Raw genomic sequence first — 17,602 nt, 5'->3', positions numbered from 1 at the left:
ATATGTGGGCGTGGCCTCAATGTGTGGGCGTGCTCAGTGGGCGTGGCCTCAATATGTGGGCGTGTTAGTGGGCGTGGCCTCAACATTCGGGCGTGACCGCACGCTGTGGGCGTGGCTTCATTATATGGGCGTGACCTGTCTACATGGGCGGGGCCAATGGGTATAACCCGCCTCCGAGCGCTTCCTTTACCTCTCCCTCGAGTCCTCCACCGTCCCGTCATGCCCGGTGAGCGCCCACGGCGGAAGCGGAAGTTGCCGCGGCCTCCAGAGCCCGCCCCTCCTTCTCTTCCGGCGCCTCAGCGAGTCATGGCGCTGTTCGAGCAGATGCGGGCGAACGTGGGGAAATTGCTGCGGGGCATCGACCGGTACCGGCGGGGGGAGCCCCGGGACGGGCGGGGGACAGCGGCCGGAGCGGGCGGCGGGAGCCCCGGGGCGGCGGGGCCTCGGCGGGCAGCGGTACCAGGGTGGGGGCCGCACGGAGCGGGGTCTGTGGGGACCCCTCAGTGTTTAGAGCCTGGGGGGTCTGTGGGGAACCTGGGGGGTCTGTGGGGACCCCTCAGAGCTTAGAGCCTGGGAGGGGTCTGTGGGGAACCTGGGGGGTCTGTGGGGAGCCTGGGGGGTCTGTGGGGAACCTGGAGGGGTCTATGGGGACCCCTCAGTGTTTAGAGCCTGGGGGGTCTGTGGGGAACCTGGGGGGTCTGTGGGGAACCTGGAGGGGTCTGTGGGGACCCCTCAGTGTTTAGAGCCTGGGAGGGGTCTGTGGGGACCCCTCAGTGTTTAGAGCCTGGGGTGGTCTGTGGGGAACCTGGAGGGGTCTGTGGGGCCCTCTCAGTATTTAGAGCCTGAGGGGGGTCTGTGGGGAACCTGGAGGGGTCTATGGGGACCCCTCAGTGTTTAGAACCTGGGGGGCTCTGTGGGTTTAGAGGGTGTGGGGCTCGGGTGGGGGGCTTGGTCTCGGTCCCAGGCCGGTAACGGCCCCCCCCCCCCCCCCCCCCCCGCAGGTACAACCCCGAGAACTTGGCCACGCTGGAGCGCTACGTGGAGACGCAGGCCAAGGAGAACGCGTACGACCTGGAGGCCAACCTGGCCGTGCTGAAGCTGTGAGTGCCGCTGGGGGGGGCATAAGGACCCTGAGGTCCCCCCCTGTCTCCCCCCATCCCTGTGGTCCCCTCTGTCCCCCCGTCCCTGAAATCCTATGTGTCCCCTCTCTCTGTTCCCCCACTGAGTCCCCTCTGTCCCCCCTCCCATCCCTGAGGTTCCCCTGTCCATCCCCCAGTCCCCAACGTCCCCTCTCTCTGTCCCCAACATCCCCTCTCTGTGTGTGTCCCCCCCCATCCCTGAGGTCCCCTCTCTCTGGTCCACCCCCAAGTCCATGAGGTCCCTTCTCTCTGTGTCCCCCCCCACCCCCAAGTCCCCGAGGTCCCCTCTCTGTGTCCCTTCCCCCTCTCTGTGTCCCCCCATCCCCTCTGTCCCCCCCTCCCCGATGTCCCCTCACCCCCCCACCATCCCCTCTGTCCCCCCCATCCCCTATGTCCCCTCACCCCCCCCCGTCCCCTCTGTCCCCCCCTCCCCGATGTCCCCTCATCCCCCCCGTCCCCTCTGTCCCCACCTCCCTGATGTCCCCTCACCCTCCCCACCACCGTCCCCTCTGTTCCCCACTCCCTGATATCCCCTCACCCCCCCCACCATCCCCTCTGTTCTTCCCTCCCTGATGTCCCCTCCCCGATGTCCCCTCACCCCCCCACCATCCCCTCTGTCCCCGCCTCCCCGATGTCCCCTCACTCCCCCCCACCATCCCCTCTGTCCCCCACCTCCCTGATATCCCCTCACCCCCCCCCACCATCCCCTCTGTCCCCCACTCCCTGATATCCCCTCACCCCCCCCCACCATCCCCTCTGTCCCCCACTCCCTGATATCCCCTCACCCCCCCTACCGTCCCCTCTGTCCCCCACTCCCTGATATCCCCTCACCCCCCCTCACCGTCCCCTCTGTCCCCCACTCCCTGATATCCCCTCACCCCCCCCCACCATCCCCTCTGTCCCCCACTCCCTGATATCCCCTCACCCCCCCCACCGTCCCCTCTGTCCCCCACTCCCTGATATCCCCTCACCCCCCCCACCATCCCCTCTGTCCCCCACTCCCCGATATCCCCTCACCCCCCCCCACCATCCCCTCTGTCGCCCCCTCCCTGATGTCCCATGTCCCCCTGATATCCCCTCACCCCCCCTCATCTCCTCCGTCCCCCCCTCCCCGATGTCCCCTGACGCCCCCACGTCCCATGTCCCCCCCCGCAGGTACCAGTTCAACCCAGCGTTCTTCCAGACCACGGTCACGGCGCAGATCCTGCTCAAGGCTCTGACCAACCTCCCGCACACCGACTTCACCCTCTGCAAGTGCATGATCGACCAGGCCCACGTATCCGCCCCACGCCGGGGGGGGGCCGGGAGGGATTTTGGGGACCCCGCCCCCAGCCTCTGCCCACACCAAGCCCCCTCTCCCCCTCCCCAGTGGGGCAACACATAGGAGCTTTAACCCCTCATCATCTACTTATTGGCTTGGAGACCCAGATTTAGGGGCTTGGGGGGGGCTGGTTTTGGGGAGCAGTGTGGGGGGTCCCTCTCTTTGTTTCCCTTGACCCCCCCGCCCTCAGCAGGAGGAAAGACCCATCAGGCAGATCCTATATCTGGGGGAGCTGTTGGAGACCTGCCACTTCCAGTCATTTTGGGTGAGTCCTGCCCTGAGTGGGGGGCACCCCAAACCTGGGCAGCATTGGGGGGGCTCCCCAACCCTCGTTATCCACCCGCTGGGGGGTGTTAACGACCCCCCCCACCTCCTCCGCAGCAAGCTCTGGATGAGAACATGGAGCTGCTGGATGGGATCACCGGCTTCGAGGACTCCGTGAGGAAATGTGAGGGTGCTCGGGGGGGATTTTGGGGGGTTGTGGGGAGTTGGGGGGGCCCTGGGGGGTGCAGCAGCTGATGCGGGGGGGTCTCATTCCACAGTCATCTGCCACGTGGTGGGAATCACCTACCAGCACATCGACCGCTGGCTGCTGGCTGAGATGTTGGGGGACCTCTCGGGTAAGGAGGGGGAGCAAAAGGGATTTGGGGAGGGGTCGAGGGGTGGGATGGGGGCTGAACCCCCCCCCCGTTTTGCCCCCCGTCCCCCCCAGAGGCTCAGCTGAAGGTCTGGATGAGCAAATACGGGTGGACGGAGCCGGAGCCCGGGCGCATCTTCATCTGCAACCAGGAGGAGAGCATCAAACCCAAGAACATCGTGGAGAAGATCGACTTCGACAGTGGGTATTGGGGGGCCGGGAGCCCCCCCAGCCCCATGGAGCCCCCCAAGATGCCCCCCTCACCCTCCTCCTTCTCCCGCAGGTGTCTCCACCATCATGGCCTCGTCCCTCTGATCCCGTGTTTTATCGTCCCCCCCCTTTTAACTCCGGGCTTTGTCAGTAAAGGAGAAGCCTCCACAGTGCTGTTGTTATTTGGGGAGTGGGGGTGTCCCCAGAATTTGGGGATGGGGGCACTTTGGGGGGATCCTTGGAGCTTTGTGGGGGGATCTGGGGGTGACCCTCCCCCCCCCCAAGCTCCAGTTTGGCCACTTTTGGGTTTGGGGGATACTGTGGGGGGGGGTGCAGCACATTCCCTCCTCCAGGGGGCAGTTCAGGGTTCCTGGGAGGCCACGCCCCCTCTGCCGCAGCCACGCCCATTATGATACACTGAGGGGTGGGTGGAGTCTGCACTGCCATGGGGGTGAGCTCATGAATATTAAGCAGGGGGCGTCCCCCCCACAATGCATTGACTGTTAACGTTGTGTGGAGTGGTGGTGGGCGTGGCCAGGTGGCGGTGGGCGGGACGAGGACAGCGATGTGGGCATGTAGGGGGTGTGGCTGATGGCGGTGGGGGGAGCGAGGAGAGCGCGGGGGGCGTGGCCGACGGCGATGGGCGTGGTGATGAGAGCGCGGGGGCGTGGCCGGCGGCCATGGGGGGGCGTGGAGAGCGCGGGGGGGCGTGGCCGACGGCGATGGGCGTGGTGATGAGAACGCGATGGGCGTGGCCGGCGGCCATGGGGGGCGTGGAGAGCGCGGGGGGCGTGGCCGACGGCGATGGGCGTGGTGATGAGAGCGCGGGGGCGTGGCCGACGGCGATGGGCGTGGTGATGAGAACGCGATGGGCGTGGCCGGCGGCCATGGGGGGGCGTGGAGAGCGCGGGGGGCGTGGCCGACGGCGATGGGCGTGGTAATGAGAGCGCGGGAGCGTGGCCGACGGCGATGGGCGTGGTGATGAGACCGCGATGGGCGTGGCCGGCGGCCATGGGGGGCGTGGCCGGCGCTGATGGGCGTGGTGATGAGAGCGCGGGGGCGTGGCCGTCGTCGGTGGGGGGCTAGGAGAGCGCGTGGGGCGTGGCCGGCGGCGATGGGCGGGGCGCTGAGAACGCGCTGGGCGTGTCTGGCAGCGGTGGGCGGGGCGTGGCCGGGCGGGGCGGCGGGCGCATGCGCAGTGCGGGGGCGCGGGCGGCGGCGCGGGGCGGCGGCAGCGGCGGCAGCAGCAGCGGAGCGATCGCGGTCGCGGCGCCATGGTGGATTATCACAGCGCCGGGCAGCCCTACCCCTACGGCGGGAACGGGCCCGGCCACAACGGCGACTACATGGCCCAGGAGGACGACTGGGACCGCGACCTCCTGCTCGACCCCGCCTGGGAGAAGCAGCAGCGCAAGGTGGGCCCGGGGACGGGGGGTCCTGAGGCGGCGGGGCCTGGAGGAACCTCTGAGCCTTCAGGTCCTGGGGGGGACCCCTGAGGCGGCAGCGCCCGGGCTGGGGGGGAGTTGAGGGGCCTGAGGGGGCCCTAAGTGTTTAAAACGTAGTGGGGGGGTCTGTGGACAATCTGGGGGGGTGTGGAGACCCCTCAGTGTTTAGAACTTGGGGGGGATCTGTGGGGACCCCTCAGTGTTTAGAACTTGGCGGGGGTCTGTGGGGACCCGTCAGTGTTTAGAACTTGGCGGGGGTCTGTGGGGACCCCTCAGTGTTTAGAACTTGGGGAGGGTCTGTGGGGTCCTCTCAGTGTTTAGAACTTGGGGGGGTCTGTGGGGTCCTCTCAGAGTTTAGAGCTTGGGGGGGTCTGTGGGGACCCCTCAGTGTTTAGAACTTGGGGGGGGTCTGTGGGGACCCCTCAGTGTTTAGAACTTGGGGGGGGTCTGTGGGGACCCCTCAGGGTTTAGAATTTGGGGGGGCTCCGTAGGGACCCTTCAGTGTTTACAACCTGGTGGGGGGGGGTCTGTAGGGACCTCTCAGTGTTTAGAGCTTGGGGGGGGGTCTATGGGGACCTCTCAGTGTTTAGAACTTGGGGGGGATCTATGGGAACCCCTCAGGGTTTAGAGCTTGGGGGGGCAGGGTCTGTGGGGACCCCTCAGTGTTTACAACCTGGGGGGGTCTGTGGGGACCCCTCAGAGTTTAGAACCTTGGGGGGGGTCTGTGGGGACCCCTCAGAGTTTAGAACCTTGGGGGGGGTCTGTGGGGACCCCTCAGAGTTTAGAACTTGGGGGGGCAGGGTCTGTGGGGACCCCTCAGTGTTTAGAGCTTGGGGGGGGTCTGTGGGGTCCTCTCAGTGTTTAGAGCTTGGGGGGGGTCTATGGGGACCCTTCAGTGTTTACAGCCTGGGGGGGATCTATGGGGACCCCTCAGAGTTTAGAAGTTGGGGGGGGTCTGTGGGGACCCCTCAGTGTTTAGAACTTGGGGGGGATCTATGGGGACCCTTCAGTGTTTACAGCCTGGGGGGGATCTATGGGGACCCCTCAGAGTTTAGAACTTGGGGGGGGTCTATGGGGACCCCTCAGTGTTTAGAACTTGGGGGGGGTCTATGGGGACCTCTCAGAGTTTAGAACTTGGAGGGGGGGTCCGTAGGGACCCTTCAGTATTTACAACCTGAGGGGGGGGTCTGTGGAACCCTATGGTAGGAAGTGGGGGTGCTGGGGGGAGACACCCCAAGGGGTCAGTGGGGTCCGGGGGCTGGGGAGGGACTTGGGGACACTGGGTGGACTTGGGGGTCTGGAGAGGACTTTGGGGACACTGGGTAGACTTGGGGGGCTGACATGGTCAGTGGGATGATGCTCCTGTGCTGGGGGGGGCCTGCAGAGCTTTGGGACCCCCCCATTTTCCTCTTTATGAACGTGTGGGGCAACCGTGGGGCCAAACGGTGCCAAAACGTCCGGCTCTGCTCCCCAGGCCAGGAACGGGGAAATACGGGAGGAGAAAAGGGCGGCGGGGTGGGGCAGGGCGAAGGGCGCCGGTGACAAGTGACACGGCGGGGGTGACGTCCCCACACCGCACCCCGACACCTCCCGGCGTCGCAACCCGGATCCGGCGGCGCCCGACCCCCTGGGTTAATCATTGCAGAGCGTTCCCGCCGGGGCCGCTAGTGCTTAATTACCTTAATTAGCGGCGGTTGCGGCGCGAGGCCGAAGGGCAGAGCCCCCGTTGCCCCCGAGTGGGTCACCGGTGTGAACCCACCTCTTATTTCCAATCACTTATTTGGGGGGGGGGGAGGATGCGCCGATTTGGTTCTGCCGGCGGTTTTAAGGAGCTTTGGGCTCCCTTGGTGGAGCCGGGGGCTCCGGTTTCAGCCTCATATGGGGAATGAAGCTCCAAATTTCAGCTGGTTGTGCGGTTGGGACCCCACCGGATGTCACCTCGTTAACACGCCTCGTTAATTGAAGCATCTCCCGCCTCCATCCTCGCTTTCTCCGATGACTTCGCCTCCTCCTTGAGAACCAACAACTCCGTGAACGTGGGGGTTCGGCCGCCCCGAAAACACCACCACGAGTCCCGGCCCGCGGAGGACGCGTTGGAAACGGCTGCGGAACGAGCGATTTTGGCGTTAATTAACATTTCCACAGCAACTTCCCGTCGTGGAGAAGCTGCCGGAGCATCCAACGTCCCCCTGGGGATCCACAACTGGTTTTAGAGGCCGAAACGGAGCCGAAACGGAGCCGAAACGGAGGCTTCTGAGGCCTCACGTGGGGCGCGGAGCTCCCCGGGGTTGTGGCTCTGGAATCCCAGTTATGCGGCCGGAGCAGCGGGGGCACGTCCGTCCTTCCTGCCGCCCGCAGCCGTCCGTCCGTCCCGCTGCCAAAAACAACCCGGAAAAAGGCAAAATCGCCTCCTTAAATAGCCACACGCGCTCCTTGGGAAAGAACTCGGCCGAGAATCCCGAGAGCCATAACGAACCTGGTCGTTAATTACCCTCTTTGGGATAAAACACCGAGACGCCGGCGCCGGGTGCGTTTTAAACCCGCGTTTTAAGGCCGTTTTCGCCCGGCCCCGAGTGGGTTTTGGGAATAATCCGCCTCCGTAATCCCGGCTTCTCAATCCCAGCTCGGCAGGTTCGTTTACCCGCTCGTTAATTCTCCATAAATGGGGAATAATCGGAGGCGCCGAATGCTTTCTCGGGGTGTGGCTGGGTCCCCGGCTCCTCATCCTCCCCGCCTGACTCACCTGCGCCCTTATCTCCCCATAACCACTCCCAGCCCTGCGGGGAGAGCCGTTTTCCCCCCTTTTCACCCCAAAACCCCCTTTGGGAACGGGGGCAGACGTCGCCGCTCTTTGCCTGCACCCCATTTAACCGTTTTCCCCCCTTTTCACCCCAAAACCCCCTTTGGGAACGGGGGCAGACGTCGCCGCTCTTTGCCCGCGCCCCATTTAACCGTTTTCCCCCCTTTTCACCCCAAAACCCCTTTGGGAACGGGGGCAGACGTCGCTGCTCTTTGCCCGCACCCCATTTAACCGTTTTCCCCCCTTTTCACCCCAAAACCCCTTTGGGAACGGGGGCAGACGTCGCCGCTCTTTGCCTGCACCCCATTTAACCGTTTTCCCCCCTTTTCACCCCAAAACCCCCTTTGGGAACGGGGGCAGACATCGCCGCTCTTTGCCCGCACCCCATTTAACCGTTTTCCCCCCTTTTCACCCCAAAACCCCTTTGGGAACGGGGACAGACGTCGCCGCTCTTTGCCTGCACCCCATTTAACCATTTTCCCCCCTTTTCACCCCAAAACCCCCTTTGGGAACGGGGACAGACGTCGCCGCTCTTTGCCCGCGCCCCATTTAACCGTTTTCCCCCCTTTTCACCCCAAAACCCCCTTTGGGAACGGGGGCAGACGTCGCCGCTCTTTGCCCGCACCCCATTTAACCGTTTTCCCCCCTTTTCACCCCAAAACCCCCTTTGGGAACGGGGGCAGACGTCGCCGCTCTTTGCCCGTGCCCCATTTAACCGTTTTCCCCCCTTTTCACCCCAAAACCCCTTTGGGAACGGGGGCAGACGTCGCCGCTCTTTGCCTGCACCCCATTTAACCGTTTTCCCCCCTTTTCACCCCAAAACCCCTTTGGGAACGGGGGCAGACGTCGCCGCTCTTTGCCTGCACCCCATTTAACCGTTTTCCCCCCTTTTCACCCCAAAACCCCCTTTGGGAACGGGGGCAGACGTCGCCGCTCTTTGCCCGCACCCCATTTAACCGTTTTCCCCCCTTTTCACCCCAAAACCCCCTTTGGGAACGGGGGCAGACGTCGCCGCTCTTTGCCCGCGCCCCATTTAACCGTTTTCCCCCCTTTTCACCCCAAAACCCCTTTGGGAACGGGGGCAGACGTCGCCGCTCTTTGCCCGCGCCCCATTTAACCGTTTTCCCCCCTTTTCACCCCAAAACCCCTTTGGGAACGGGGGCAGACGTCGCCGCTCTTTGCCCGCGCCCCATTTAACCGTTTTCCCCCCTTTTCACCCCAAAACCCCTTTGGGAACGGGGGCAGACGTCGCCGCTCTTTGCCCGCACCCCATTTAACCGTTTTCCCCCCTTTTCACCCCAAAACCCCTTTGGGAACGGGGGCAGACGTCGCTGCTCTTTACCCACTCCCGATTTAGCCGTTTTCTCCCCAAACCCAGGGCCAAATAAGGGCAAGGAATGAGGAGAATCCACAGGGCCACTTAACGAGGCCCTGATTAACGAAGCAACGAGGATGGAGCGAAAACCCCTCATTTCTCCCCATTTTCCACATTTCTATTCCCTCCCCCCGCCACCAAAGACCAAGCGGTTTGATAATTAATCCCGTTAATTACCACCCGGGTCCCTCGGGGATCCCGGTTTCTTTGGCGGAGTTTTAAGCCGTAATTTGGAGCCCTAACGAACCGCTCGTTAGCGGCGCTAACGAAGCGCATCGCACGTTCACTGTGGTTTTAACCTAAACCCCACGAAACGAGCCCAAAAAGCAACGAGGATTCCACGCAGGTTTGGGGCTAAAAAGCCCAAATTTGCCTTAAAAGGAAGGAAAACACCCCAAATCCAACGGGATCGCTACCGGTGCCGCCGTTAGGGAGGCGATTTGGGGTTAAACCGCTACATTTACACCCCAAAACCCCCCGGTTTGGGGAGGGAAAAGCACCAAAGCGCATTGGACCGGGTGCGTTTTTCCGCGGGTTTTGGGGGGGAAAAGGTTGGGAATGGATCCGCCGTCCCAAGGGGGGGGTTTTGGGGTCCCTCCCCAAAAAGGCGCCGCGCACACAATGCCTGGAAAGCGTTGGTTTGATCCGTGGTTCCGGGGGAAGGAAATTCCAGCGGCGCACGGAGCCGCCGCTTTGATCCCGCGCGTCGGGGTCATTTTTGGGGGGGGGAAATGCATCATTTTGAGCAGAAACGCCGTTCCGGGGGAGTTTGGGGTGAGCTCGGGGTGTAGGGGGGGGGTTGTTGCTGTCTGTTTTTAGCTGCGGGGAAGCGATGCTGGGGTTTTGGGGGGGTCGGGATGGTTTTTAATGTGGTGGTGTCCCCCTAAACCGGAGCCGAGTGGCTCCCGATGTCAAGAGGATGCGTGGGGATGGTGACGGCGCTCGGGCTCCGTTTTGGGCTCATTTCTCCCCAAAATGAGCTCCTATGGGTGCCAACACCCAACACAGACACACAGCGATGGTGATGGCGCTCGGGCTCAGTTTTGGGCTCATTTCTCCCCAAAATGAGCTCCTATGGGTGCCAACACCCAACACAGGCACACAGGGACATTGACGGCGCTCAGGCTCCGTTTTGGGCTGATTTCTCCCCAAAATGAGCTCCTATGGGTGCCACCACCCAGCACAGGCACACAGGGACATTGATGGCGCTCAGGCTCCGTTTTGGGCTGATTTCTCCCCAAAATGAGCTCCTATGGGTGCCAACACCCCGCACAGACACACAGCGATGGTGATGGCACTTGGGCTCCGTTTTCGGCTCATTTCTCCCCAAAATGAGCTCCTATGGGTGCCAACACCCAGCACAGACACACAGCGATGGTGATGGCACTTGGGCTCCGTTTTCGGCTCATTTCTCCCCAAAATGAGCTCCTATGGGTTCCAACACTTGGTACCAACACACAGTGACGGTGATGGCCCTTGGGCTCCGTTTTGGGCTGATTTCTCCCCAAAACGAGCTCCTATGGGTACCAACACCCAGCACAGACACACGGTGACAACACTCAGGCTCCGTTTTGGGCTGATTCTCCCCAAAACAACCTCCTATTGTTGCCAACAACCGGATTCGCGTGTCTGGCTCCGCCGACCAACGCAGCCACATCCCATGGGGTTCATTTCACCTAAAACCCTGCCCTAAAGCAGCTTTGGCGCCGGGCACCCCCCTAAAACCGCAGTTTACACTCTGAGACGGGCTTAAAGTCGCTTCCCAGCTTGGGCTGGGTTTAACCAAGCCCGGCTTAAGCCAGCAGCGCCTTTCCCGGAGCCGGATTCCTCTGGAATTTGCTCTTTGACGTCTTGACCTTCGCCGGCAAATATTTACAAGCGAATGGTGCTGGGGGAGGGTGTGGAAAATGGGGCGGAAAAGCCTTTTCTGATGAGTTTTCCCCGCAGACGTTCACGGCGTGGTGCAACTCGCACCTGCGCAAGGCGGGCACGCAGATCGAGAACATCGACGAGGATTTCCGCGACGGGCTCAAGCTCATGCTGCTCCTCGAGGTCATCTCAGGTCGGTCCCGCTCCCTAAGTAACTTGGTAAAGTCGTATTTTGGGCTCGTTTCTCCCCAAAATGAGCTCCTATGGGTGCCAACACCCAGCACAGGCACACAGTGATGGTGATGGCACTCAGGCTCCGTTTTCAGCTCATTTCTCCCCAAAATGAGCTCCTATGGGTGCCAGCACCCAACACAGACACACAGGGACATTGACAGCGCTCAGGCTCCGTTTTGGGCTGATTTCTCCCCAAAATGAGCTCCTATGGGTGCCAGCACCCAACACAGACACACAGCGATGGTGATGGCGCTTGGGCTCCGTTTTCAGCTCATTTCTCCCCAAAATGAGCTCCTATGGGCGCCAACACCCAGCACAGGCACACAGCAGTGGTGATGGCGCTTGGGCTCCGTTTTGGGCTGATTTCTCCCCAAAATGAGCTCCTATGGGTGCCAACACCCAGCACAGACACACAGTGATGGTGATGGCGCTTGGGCTCCGTTTTGGGCTGATTTCTCCCCAAAATGAGCTCCTATGGGTGCCAACACCCAACACAGACACACAGTGATGGTGATGGCGCTTGGGCTCCGTTTTGGGCTGATTTCTCCCCAAAATGAGCTCCTATGGGTGCCAACACCCAGCACAGACACACAGTGATGGTGATGGCACTCAGGCTCCGTTTTCAGCTCATTTCTCCCCAAAATGAGCTCCTATGGGTGCCAGCACCCAACACAGACACACAGGGACATTGACAGCGCTCAGGCTCCGTTTTGGGCTGATTTCTCCCCAAAATGAGCTCCTATGGGTGCCAACACCCAGCACAGACACACAGCGATGGTGATGGCACTCAGGCTCCGTTTTGGGCTGATTTCTCCCCAAAATGAGCACCTATGGATGCCAGCACCCAACACAGACACACAGTGATGGTGATGGCGCTTGGGCTCCGTTTTGGGCTGATTTCTCCCCAAAATGAGCTCCTATGGGTGCCAACACCCAGCACAGACACACAGTGATGGTGATGGCGCTTGGACTCCGTTTTGGGCTGATTTCTCCCCAAAATGAGCTCCTATGGGTGCCACCACCCAGCACAGACGCACAGGGACATTGACGGCGCTCAGGCTCCGTTTTGGGCTGATTTCTCCCCAAAACGAGCTCCTATGGGTGCCAACACCCAGCACAGACGGGTGACGGGTCACAGTGACGGTGACGGCGCTCAGGCTCCATTTTCAGCTCATTTGCCCCCAAAACGAGCTCCTATGGCTTCCAACAGCTCCATTTTACCTTTTCCATGATTTTTCTCCCCATCCTCGCTCCTTTCTCCCCTTTTAACCCTAAAATTCAACCCCTCCCGGTGTCTCCTTCACAGGGGAGCGATTGCCCAAACCCGAGCGGGGCAAAATGCGCGTGCACAAGATCAACAACGTGAACAAGGCGCTGGATTTCATCGCCAGCAAAGGTGTCAAACTCGTGTCCATCGGAGCCGAAGGTGGGTCCAGCTCTGGCATCCCGGAGCCCGAACATCACAGGCGGCTCCGGCGCCTTCCCGAGGTCGCGTTCATTCAAAGACGCCCTTACCCCCCCCGTTTTCAACGCACAAACCCCTCTAAAAACCTCAAAATAAGGCCAATATTTGCGCCCGCTCATTCGGTCCATTTGGGCTTCTCTGTGGTTTAAAAACCCCCAAATCCCCCCCGTTTTTGATCCTCTGAGCGGCTCGGTTTGCTCCGTCCGCCTGTAGCAACAACCGGAGCGGCAAACAACCGCGGTTTGGCTTCGTTTACCCCGCGGTCGCCAGCGCTTTATCTTTGATAAAGAGAATGGGGTTAGAATCCGGATTTACGCCTCACCCCGAGGCTCCGGTGCCGCTCGGGGGGGTCCCCAATGTGTCCCCCCCACCCCGGTTTGGCAGCGGCTCCCCTTGCAGAGCCAGTTTGGGGACGACGGCTCCATCAAGGGCCGGGGGAGGTTCCCGAAACCGGAGCGTGTCCCGACTTGGTTCACACAGGCGACGCGAGGGTGTGGTGGGGGTTACAACACCCAGAGGCTCCCGCGCCCCCCCCACCCCCCAAAACAACACGCGCGGGGCCGCTCGGGGGTGGGAAACGACGGGAGCGCCGCCCTCCCGAAATTCGGCACTTGGAAGCGATTTTGGGGACGGTTCTGGGCTTTTTCGGCGCGCGACGGGGAGCCCGGGATCGTCTCTTGGTGTCTGATGGTGCAGCGAGACCCGAGTTTGGGGTGGAATGGGGGGACCCCAAAAACCTCCTGCTCGTTCCCACACACCCGGAGGCACAACCGGCGGCGTTTGCCGCAGAACCCAGGCCGGATTTTGCCCTCTTTGGCTTGCAGAGATTGTCGATGGCAACGCCAAGATGACGCTGGGCATGATCTGGACCATCATCCTGCGCTTCGCCATCCAGGACATCTCGGTGGAAGGTGAGGGATGGGGACACGAGGACACGAGAACGGGGACATGAGGGATGGGGACACGAGGACACGAGGACGGGGACATGAGGACATGAGGGATGGGGACACGAGGACATGAGGACAAGGACATGAGGACATGAGGGATGGGGACACGAGGACACGAGGACGGGGACATGAGGACATGAGGGATGGGGACACGAGGACACGAGGACATGAGGAGGGGGACGTGAGGACATGAGGGATGGGGACACGAGGACAGGGACATGAGGACATGAGGGATGGGGACACGAGGACACGAGGACGGGGACATGAGGACATGAGGGATGGGGACACGAGGACGGGGACATGAGGACATGAGGGATGGGGACACGAGGACGGGGACATGAGGACATGAGGGATGGGGACACGAGGACACGAGGACGGGGACATGAGGACATGAGGGATGGGGACACGAGGACACGAGGACAGGGACATGAGGACATGAGGGATGGGGACACGAGGACGAGGACATGAGGAGGGGGACGTGAGGACACGAGGACGGGGACATGAGGACACGAGGATGAGGACATGACAGGGACACGAGGACATGAGGGATGGGGACACAAGGACGCGAGGGACGGGGACATGAGGACGTGAGGATGGGAACACAAGGGACGGGGACATGAGGACACAAGAGGCGGTGACATGAGGGTGGGGAACATGAGGACATGAGAGATGGTGACATGAGGATGGGGACACGAGGGACAGGGACGTGAGGGACACGAAGGACAGGGGCAGGAGGACGGGGACATGAGGGCTGGGGACACGAGGGACAGGGGAGGACATGAGAGATGGTGACATGAGGATGGGGACACAAGGGACAGGGACATGAGGGACACGAGGGACAGGGACAGGAGGAGGGGGACATGAGGGCTGGGGACACAAGGACATGAGAGATGGTGACATGAGCGACGGGGACATGAGGACACGAAAGACGGTGACAGGAGGGACGAGGACATGAGGACACGAGGGACAAGGGCAGGAGGACAGGGACACGAGGGATGGGGACGCAACACGAGAGACGGCAACGTGAGGGACAGGGGATGGGGACATGGGGGCATGAGGGATGGGGACATGAGGGATGGGGACACGAGGACACAGGGGACAGGGACAGGAGGACGGGGACATGAGGGATGAGGACACAAGGACACGAGAGACAGTGACGTGAGGGACGGGGCCATGAGGACACAAGGATGGGGACACGGGGACACAGGGGACAGGGACAGGAGGACGGGGACATGAGGGATGAGGACACAAGGACACGAGAGACAGTGGCGTGAGGGACGGGGACATGAGGGCACAAGGACGGGGACACAAAGGATGGGGGCACGGGGACATGAGATGGGGACATGAGGACACGAGAGGCAGTGACATGAGGGACAGGGACATGAAGGATGGGGACATGAGGACACAAGGGTGGGGACATGAGGGACGGGGACATGAGGGACGGGGACACAAGGATGGGGACACAAGGACAAGGACACGAGGGATGGGGACACAGGGATGGTGGCACGAGGGCTGATCCCGCGCGTCCCCTGGCAGAGACCTCGGCCAAGGAGGGTTTGCTGCTCTGGTGCCAGCGCAAAACGGCTCCGTACAAAAACGTCAACGTCCAGAACTTCCACATCAGGTCAGGAATCTGCGGGGGGCGCGGCCGGCACCGAAACCTGGGGCACGGCACCGGGACCTGGGGCATGGCACCGAAACCTGGGGCACGGCACCGGGACCTCGGGCATGGCACCCGGACCTCGGGCGTGGCACCCGGACCTCGGGCGTGGCACTGAGACCTGAGGCACCGGGACCTGGGGCACGGCACCGGGACCTGGGGCACTGGGACTTGGGGCACGGCACCGGGACCTCGGGCACGGCACCGGGACCTGGGGCACGGCACCGGGACCTGGGGCATGGCACCGGGACCTTGGGCATGGCACTGAGACCTGGGGCACTGGGACCTGGGGCACGGCACCGGGACCTGGGGCATGGCATCGGGACCTTGGGCATGGCACTGAGACCTGAGGCACTGGGACCTGGGGCACAGCACCGGGACCTGGGGCACTGGGACTTGGGGCACGGCACCAAGACCTCGGGCACGGCACCGGGACCTTGGGCATGGCACTGAGACCTGAGGCACTGGGACCTGGGGCACAGCACCGGGACCTGGGCATGGCACTGGGACTTGGGGCACGGCACCAAGACCTCGGGCACGGCACCGGGACCTGGGGCACGGCACCGGGACCTTGGGCATGGCACTGAGATCTGAGGCACTGGGACCTGGGGCACGGCACCGGGACCTGGGGCACTGGGACTTGGGGCACGGCACCGGGACCTTGGGCACGGCACCGGGACCTCGGGCATGGCACCGGGGCACGGCACCAGGACCTCGGGCACGGCACCGAGACCTGGGGCACCAGGACCTCGGGCACCGCACCGGGATGTGGGGCACGGCACCGGGACCTCGGGCACAGCACCGAGACCTGGGGCACGGCACCGAAACCTTGGGCATGGCACCGAGACCTCAGGCATGGCACTGAGACCTGGGGCATGGCACCAGAACCTCGGGCATGGCACCGGGACCTTGGGCACAGCACCAAGACCTGGGGCACGGCACCAAGACCTGGGGCACAGCCGTGAGACCTGGGGCACGGCACCAGAACCTCGGGCACGACACCGAGACCTGGGGCACAGCACCGAGACCTGGGGCACCGGGACCTCGGGCACATCACCGAGACCTGGGGCACGGCACCGGGATGTGTCTTGGCCCTTATCCTTCAAACCAGGGGACCTGAGGGTTGTTCGGGTCTCGCTGTCCGTCGGTCTCGCTGTCCGTCGGTCTCGCTGTCCGTCGGTCTCGCTGTCCGTCGGTCTCACTGTCCGTCCTCTCCCGCAGCTGGAAGGACGGTCTGGCCTTCAACGCCCTGATCCACAGACACCGACCGGAGCTCATCGAGTACGACAAGCTCAGGAAGGTAAAACCGCGCTCTGCTTTGCGCCGCTTTTCCCTACGAACCAAACCGGGAGCGCGGCCGTTTGTCCGTCCGCCCGTCCGTCGTTGACCGCCCAACCGGCCCTCCCCGCCGCTCCACCCGCTCGTCTCCCCCCCTCCAGGACGACCCGGTGACGAATCTCAACAACGCCTTCGAGGTGGCCGAGAAGTACCTGGACATCCCCAAGATGCTGGATGCCGAGGGTGAGCGCGCGGCGCCGCGTCGGCCGCCGCCGGGCCGTGCCTAACGCGCTTTTCCCCCCGCACAGGTGTATCCGTCTGGTTCTTAGGAGCCGCCGCTCCGTGGGATTCCAGCCCCGCGCCCCCCGTCTCGCTCTTAACCCTTGTCGTTCGCTTGCAGACATCGTCAACACCGCGCGCCCCGACGAGAAAGCCATCATGACCTACGTGTCCAGCTTCTACCACGCGTTCTCCGGGGCACAGAAGGTACCGCGGCGGCCGCCGCAGCGCCCTCCGCTCACGCCTCTTCTCTTTGCAGACGCGCCGTTTCTCTATCTCTCCGCGCCACCCGGGAACCAGAACCTCAGCTCGGTCGTTTCGTTGTTATCTTTAACAAAACACGCCGAAAAACTCTCGCCGTCCCCAAATCGAACGCCACGGGGCCGCGGCGGCTCGGCCGCCTCTCCGAATGGAGCCTCGGCGCTTTGTTAGCGGCAACCAGCTCTGGTTCGGCTCCCGGCGCTCGCCGCGCTCCCGAGGGGGCCGCGGGGTCTCCCCGGCGCTGCTTCACGCGCTCTCCTCCCTCTCTCTCCGCGCAGATATCGTGGGCACGCTCAGGCCCGACGAAAAGGCCATCATGACATACGTGTCCTGCTTCTACCACGCTTTCTCGGGGGCGCAGAAGGTGAGCTTGGCCGGCTGGGGCTGCCGCTAACACACCCCCCCCACCCCGGTTTTGGGGCTCCCCGCTGGCGCTTGCGCTTGCACGGCTTTTGGAAACCCCGATGGGGGACGGCTTGAGCTCCGCTTGGCTCGCGAGAGGCTTAAAGCTCAGCCTAAGGCGCCGGTCGTGGCTTCCCAGGATCCCGTTGACGTTCCGGACAGGAGGCGGCGCGGGTAACACTGGCGTAGTTTGGTTTTGAGCCGGGTTTATTGCGTCTCCTTGGTCTGATCCGGGTTTGCCAGAGCTCAAGGTGGCGTCTAAAAGCAGTTTGGGGAGCCC

The 17,602-nt window shown here is 62.9% G+C and overlaps 2 protein-coding genes across 5 annotated transcripts in view; both read left to right on the top strand.

Annotated features, from left to right (window-relative positions):
* The first annotated feature begins 226 nt into the window (after positions 1–226).
* EIF3K (eukaryotic translation initiation factor 3 subunit K) lies at positions 227–3,475 on the top strand. Its single transcript, XM_065859438.2, has 8 exons — positions 227–365; positions 1,002–1,100; positions 2,295–2,415; positions 2,651–2,725; positions 2,842–2,908; positions 3,003–3,080; positions 3,173–3,298; positions 3,381–3,475. Exons 1-8 carry the CDS (start codon positions 307–309, stop codon positions 3,410–3,412), a joined length of 657 nt encoding a protein of 218 aa, XP_065715510.1. The 5' UTR covers positions 227–306; the 3' UTR covers positions 3,413–3,475.
* Positions 3,476–4,502: 1,027 nt separating this feature from the next.
* Positions 4,503–17,602, top strand: part of ACTN4 (actinin alpha 4) — a 34,435-nt gene continuing 21,335 nt past the window's right edge. For 2 of the 4 annotated variants that reach the window (XM_065859391.2, XM_065859388.2), the window contains exons 1-8: positions 4,503–4,722; positions 10,875–10,989; positions 12,337–12,456; positions 13,320–13,406; positions 14,979–15,066; positions 16,324–16,402; positions 16,542–16,623; positions 17,199–17,284. In XM_065859391.2, the coding sequence (XP_065715463.1) occupies positions 4,582–4,722; positions 10,875–10,989; positions 12,337–12,456; positions 13,320–13,406; positions 14,979–15,066; positions 16,324–16,402; positions 16,542–16,623; positions 17,199–17,284 (798 nt within the window). In that variant the 5' untranslated portion in view covers positions 4,503–4,581. Of the gene's footprint in view, positions 4,723–10,874; positions 10,990–12,336; positions 12,457–13,319; positions 13,407–14,978; positions 15,067–16,323; positions 16,403–16,541; positions 16,624–16,780; positions 16,867–17,198; positions 17,285–17,602 lie in introns of all 4 variants that reach the window. The other 2 variants (XM_065859390.2, XM_065859389.2) reach the window with 1 other exon arrangement.

The sequence above is a fragment of the Patagioenas fasciata genome, chromosome 33 (genome assembly GCF_037038585.1).
Source record: "Patagioenas fasciata isolate bPatFas1 chromosome 33, bPatFas1.hap1, whole genome shotgun sequence".
In the NCBI taxonomy this organism is placed as follows: domain Eukaryota; kingdom Metazoa; phylum Chordata; class Aves; order Columbiformes; family Columbidae; genus Patagioenas; species Patagioenas fasciata.
The sequence above is the reverse complement of the archived record's forward strand: the minus strand, read 5'-3'. Positions and strand labels throughout refer to the sequence as shown.

What these genes read in the sequence shown, in the direction of transcription:
- EIF3K (XM_065859438.2), top strand. Translation starts at nt 307, where the DNA reads ATGGCGCTGTTCGAGCAGATGCGGGCGAACGTGGGGAAATTGCTGCGG. An exon ending in GCATGATCGACCAGGCCCAC is followed by an intron (nt 2,416 to 2,650) that starts GTATCCGCCCCA and finishes CCCCGCCCTCAG; the next exon opens with CAGGAGGAAAGACCCATCAG. An exon ending in GATGTTGGGGGACCTCTCGG is followed by an intron (nt 3,081 to 3,172) that starts GTAAGGAGGGGG and finishes CGTCCCCCCCAG; the next exon opens with AGGCTCAGCTGAAGGTCTGG.